This window comes from Gadus chalcogrammus, chromosome 14 (assembly GCF_026213295.1).
Source record: "Gadus chalcogrammus isolate NIFS_2021 chromosome 14, NIFS_Gcha_1.0, whole genome shotgun sequence".
NCBI lineage: Eukaryota > Metazoa > Chordata > Actinopteri > Gadiformes > Gadidae > Gadus > Gadus chalcogrammus.
The window spans coordinates 4,543,884-4,549,474 of NC_079425.1; the positions used below are offsets into that span (position 1 = coordinate 4,543,884).

The window sequence follows — 5,591 nt, forward strand, 5'->3', positions numbered from 1 at the left end:
ACAAAATCGCTAATTAACACGCAACTGCAAACTAACCACACAGAGATAACCATGGCAACCGGTGAAACAAATTTTATTTTTGCCATCTTTCTGCGTGCGCATCCGCCGTGTTGATAAACAAATAATACCCCCATTAATTCATAAAGCATTTGTACCTGCCAGGCTGTCTCATATTGAGTCACTCATTGACGATCTCGTTTGAGACAACGATTTCAACTCATTAATTGGTTGCCCCGCTTGTTTTGAGCAACTGCGCCATTGTAGTAGGTAGCTTGAGCAGTACCCCATTCTAACAGCTAGCTAGCGGTAAGGATTGGTAAAATTAGGGGATTCATAAGCTTTCAGACGTACGACAGGCTGAACAGGTTCATACTGGACCCTGAAAATAGTAGCTTCAAATGTTGTTGATTTTTGCCAATGACTTCTCCATCGTTTTCAGTCATATGTGGTCTACAAGGGAAGATGGAAAATGGTTAATGCACCAACCCAAAACGAGGAAATTGTTATATTTTGTTCCACTAAATTTTCAATGTTCATAGAAATTGGAATAAAATGAAAAGGTGCCTGTTTTAACAGTTTGCTTGTTTATATTTGAATTTGAATTTGACGTGAAAACCAGATTATACTCAAGTACCCTGGCGCTAACAGAAAACGTGCCCATCGACCGCGTCCATCTCCCACACACACTCTGTGAAGAAAAGTGGGCTGGGCTGGATTTATCCCATCCCCCCCCCCCCCCCCCCCTGCTGTCAAATGTTGGTATTCTGCATCTGGCATCTGCATTTCATGCTTTCAAGGGGACATATTATACCACCAGGTGTAAGTGTGATTAGCCTTACAAGCCGTTTCGAAAATCTGCCCCACATGACATCACTAGTGGGTGTGTCTGACATCACTAGTGGGTGTGTCCACCTAGATCCAAACTGTAGCCTACTACCGTCACATGAAATGAATGATTTAATCCATGATATAAGTGTTTGCTGGCAGAACCAATGGAATGGCAGGAGGCGGCAAAGGGAGACACTAAGGACGTGGCATTTCTGGAGCCATCAATAATCCAGATCCAAAATACTGTATCGCATGAAGTCAGTGCCAGTCGGTCAATATACATGACCCATGGTAGAATCGCCCGATAGAATCACCCGGTATAATCAGTATTGTCCCTGGTTTGCACGCGTGTTTCCTATCCACTATCATAACATCCTCTATCATTACACCTGTTTCTACCACTTTCTGCTGGTTTCATTTTATGCAATTTCTTGTCTGTAGGTCTGTTAGCTATCAGGTCTCTCTTGCAAAAGAGGTGCTCAACAAGCAGAGCAGATTAAATGTATGGGAAATAAAGATAGATTAAATAGAGAACTGAAACACTAGCAAAGATGAAACTACAATAGCCTGTATGTTCACGCTTCCGTTTTAACACACAATGTTCTGGGGACCGGTGGAAAAGTGGCCTGTTTGGATCCGGCTAATTTCTAATTTCTAACCCAGATGATGATAGCTCTGTATTGGTCCCACCAAGCTGAACCTCTGACCATACACCCCCTGCCATGGTTAGCATCACCTGCTACGTGCTACATCGCTTCAGCTCACTGTTAGCTTCACACAGGGGACTAAGGAGTGTTATTAGACAAAATACACACACACACACAGGAATGCATGCACGCAGGTACGCACATACACACGCATGCAGTCAGGCATGCACACACACACACACACACGCATGCAGTCAGGCATGCACACACACACACACACACACACACACACACACACACACACACACACACACACACATGCAGGCAGGCATGCATGCACACACAAACACCCACATAGACACGCACAAACACAAAAGAAACACATGCACAATGCACACACGCACACACACACACACACACACACACACACACACACACACACACACACACACATACACACGGACACACACACACCAAATGAATGTACAGTGGCGGTTCTACGTTGAACTACATCCCGGGCAAGACCCCCTCCGAGCGCCCTGTTCCATTTGGGAAGACGCAGAGGCGAACTGTCCCCCGCGCCCACCTCCCCTTTCCCCTTCTCACGCAGCTGCTGTGCACGGCGCCTTCTCAGCAAGCAGGGGCGCCTACAGCCGGAGGGAGAAGGGTCCAGCTGCAGGCCTGGGCGTTTCCGTCATGACACAAGAACGCCCACTGGGCCTTCCCGGTAGCATTCCATCGACCAATCACAAAGTGTTTGGAAAGGAATACTAAGCATAGTGTAGTGGCAAGGCATACTATGCTCTCCGTAGCCGGAGAGCCTGTCGGAGACTTCTTTAATAGGTCCATGGTCGGAGACCCTCTCCGTAGCTTACCTGCGCATCCAATATTTTTTAACCTTCCTTTTTTTTAAATAGCCTGGCTATTACCAGACGATTGGCTTGTTCTGGGCAAGCTTCCGTCGTTTTATTCAGCACAAGAGGCGTGTTCAACGGGCATAGCTCAACTGACTCTGTACGCGATTGGGTGCTTGCCGTCGATTCCCTGTCGTCATTGTGTTAAACCAGCCAATAGAGCGCCAAGGGGAAAAGCCAGCTTTGTGATTGGCTCCCGCAATACGTATAGGAGGCAGAAAGAAATGTATTGCTCTTCTCCAGACCCTTGTGCAGGGCGAACTCAATTCGCCGGAAGAATGGGCAGGGCTACCCGCCCATTCACTGTGTGGCTTCCCCACACAGTTATATGATCAAAGAAAAGCGCTTCGCGGTGCAGATGTATATATTATTTTGGAGTGCTCGTGCCACCCCCCATGTGTCATGAAATAATGACGCCCCGGGCAGCTGCCCACTTTGCCCGCAACTGAAACAAAGGGCGAAGAGGAAGAGGAAATGCATTTGCACCACATCTACATTTCCTCATCTAGACGTTTTTATCTTAAGTCACAATGGCCTGGTGAGTTAAAAAAAATATCTCAAGCAGATTTAAGAGAGCTACTATAAAACAATTTTAAATTAACCTCTCTGAGTTTTTCCATGTATATTTTTCCATACATTTTTGGAAGTGGAAACGTCGAGGATTTAAGTGTTTGGTTTCAGAGAAGCTTAGTTGTGTGTGTGTGTGTGTGTGTGTGTGTGTGTGTGTGTGTGTGTGTGTGTGTGTGTGTGTGTGTGTGTGTGTGTGTGTGTGTGTGTGTGTGTGTGTGTGTGTGTGTGTGTGTGTGTGTGTGTGTGTGTGTGTGTGTGTGGGTGTGTGTGTGTGTGTGGTATGACTCTGATTGCCCTATAAATAATAACAATTTAAACTGCAGAACATTGGGTTCCACTTCAGGGCTGGTCACATGTGTATGATTATGAATAACATCCTCCTGCCTGTTGTCTTTCATTCAATATTAAAGTGACTGAATTGTAATGCAATCATCCACATTTACATGTAAGGCATTCAGTAAATGCTTTTATCCAAAGTGACTTACAATGAGTACATTTGTATGTACAGAACTCCTTCTACTGAGCACACAGCCGTTACAGGAAACCTCTCGGCCTTCCCATCTCAGTTCAAAATCACCTGCACACGCCCACTCAGTCAAATCCCCGTAGGGCGTTCACAGGTTGTGCGTGTTCGATGTTAGTCGTATTTGTGGTTAGTAGTGTTGGTCGCTACAAGTGTTTGACAGAGAGACTTTCAATCAGAACCCAGTGCAATACTCCACCCAACGCTACGCTGGTAAAGAACCAACACTTATTGAAGAAGAGGCCCATAATACTGAATGAAGTTTAATGCTCAATGTGTGGCCCGCCGAAGAGAATGACCCAACACACTGTCAAATGCAAAAAGCGCGTAGCCTACCAAGGCTGCTCTCGCCCTCTCCCTCTCTTTGAATCATGGGAGTGTCCCACACTCCCATACACAAATACAAAGCCCACGCACACTCCCAACCGCACACACACACACACACACACCAACACCAAGGGATTGTTTGTGTGTGAGAGCTGTCGTTCTTTGGTTTCCAGTCAAACCAGTTTGACTGGAACAAACGTCTCTCCTGTTTGGTTACTTCAAAATGTCTGCTCTCTGCGTAGACCAAAACCAATACCATCACGCCGAATGCATCGGGATCTCTAGCCTTGAGTGTCTGTGTCCTGTAGCGTTTGACAATAAAAACAAAAAAAACACACATTTGTTTGGCATCAAAGTCGTTGTGATGGTTGAATGGTAGATTTGTGTGTGAGATGGGAAAAAATCACCCCCCCTCCCCCATACATGAAACATGTTACAAGCTTCAACATGACCAGAGGAGGTAGGCCCTTTAAAGAATGCTCGACTGGTGAAAACACGCTCTGTGATTGGCTGAGGGTGGCGATGACATTACGTTGACAGGAGAAGACAGAGACTGCTACAGGTTCTCTATTCTCAATGCAAGGACCGTTTGGTTTGACGGAGGGACAAATAGGCAGATATCGATACTTCTTTGGTTCAAGATCAGGTTGGATAAAGTGAACCACTGTCGAGATGGTGGTGGTTGTGTATCTTTGTTTCGTGGGTAAGTATATCTCCTACAGTCCAGTTTCAATTCCTTTTGTTCCTTCTTTTTTTTTAAGGTGCCACACCTGTTTTCCGCAATGTTCACAGGTAGCCTACTTCGTAGCTTCAGCTTGGAGTTGTTGTTGGAAATGCTTCGCCCTATTTTATCATTGCTTTATTTGTTTTTACACTATGGAGCATTTTTGAGGGAAAATGATTTGATGTTTTGTTGAAGTTGTGATATTAGTAACTGCTTGCAGGGATGAATGCAACTTGGGCCTTACGGGGAATCTTCAAAACAATGAATCAAATGGGCAACTTTTACCTGAGAGCAAGTCGAGAAGATGAATACATTTGAGAATACATGAACATTAAGTTATGAGTCACTTGAATTCATGAAATGTATTTAGCCGAGTGAAAAGCATGAGTTAAAAGGATTTAACTTTTTTCAAGGATGCCTAGGTGTGTGTGTGTGTGTGTGTGTGTGTGTGTGTGTGTGTGTGTGTGTGTGTGTGTGTGTGTGTGTGTGTGTGTGTGTGTGTGTGTGTGTGTGTGTGTGTGAGTGTGTGTGTGTGTGTGTGTGTGTGTTTGTGTGTGTGTGTGTGCGCGCGCGCCAAATACAAAAAGCTTGCGTGCGTGTGTGTGTGAGTTCGGAGGGGGGGGGGGGGGAATGCATTTTATTCATCACAGGGAGCTCCTGTGATGAATAAAATGCATCTTTTATCTGTCCACATCAAGAACAGATTAATTATTTTTTGCATGTGTATACATATCTATAAACAAAATATATGCATTTATTGCCTTCATTTGTAGTCCAGGGGGTTTAGTCCTTTGTCTCACATGTATGTCCATATATGAGCATCCCCCTGACTCAGCGGGCGCGCTGTGCAGTGTTCTCCTTAGCCGGGGCCCTGAAGGTGTCCATCCCCAAGCCGGAGTACGAGCACGCCAGAGGGGACAACATCACGCTGCCCTGTAACTTCTTGCCCAGTAGAAAACCCCCCATGGTCATCATCATCTGGACCGTGAACCTAGGAGGCCCAGGCGACCCATCGGTAACCACAAGGGGGCTAACGACATCTTGGGTTTATTTCCCGC

General features: G+C 45.7%; 1 protein-coding gene across 1 annotated transcript in view; it reads left to right on the plus strand.

The window, feature by feature from the left end:
- The first annotated feature begins 4,329 nt into the window (after positions 1 to 4,329).
- Positions 4,330 to 5,591, plus strand: part of LOC130403097 (cell surface A33 antigen-like) — a 7,028-nt gene continuing 5,766 nt past the window's right edge. The window contains exons 1-2 of the mRNA XM_056607259.1: positions 4,330 to 4,512; positions 5,385 to 5,548. Coding sequence (XP_056463234.1) covers positions 4,482 to 4,512; positions 5,385 to 5,548 — 195 coding nt within the window. The 5' untranslated portion in view covers positions 4,330 to 4,481. The remainder of the gene's footprint in view (positions 4,513 to 5,384; positions 5,549 to 5,591) is intronic.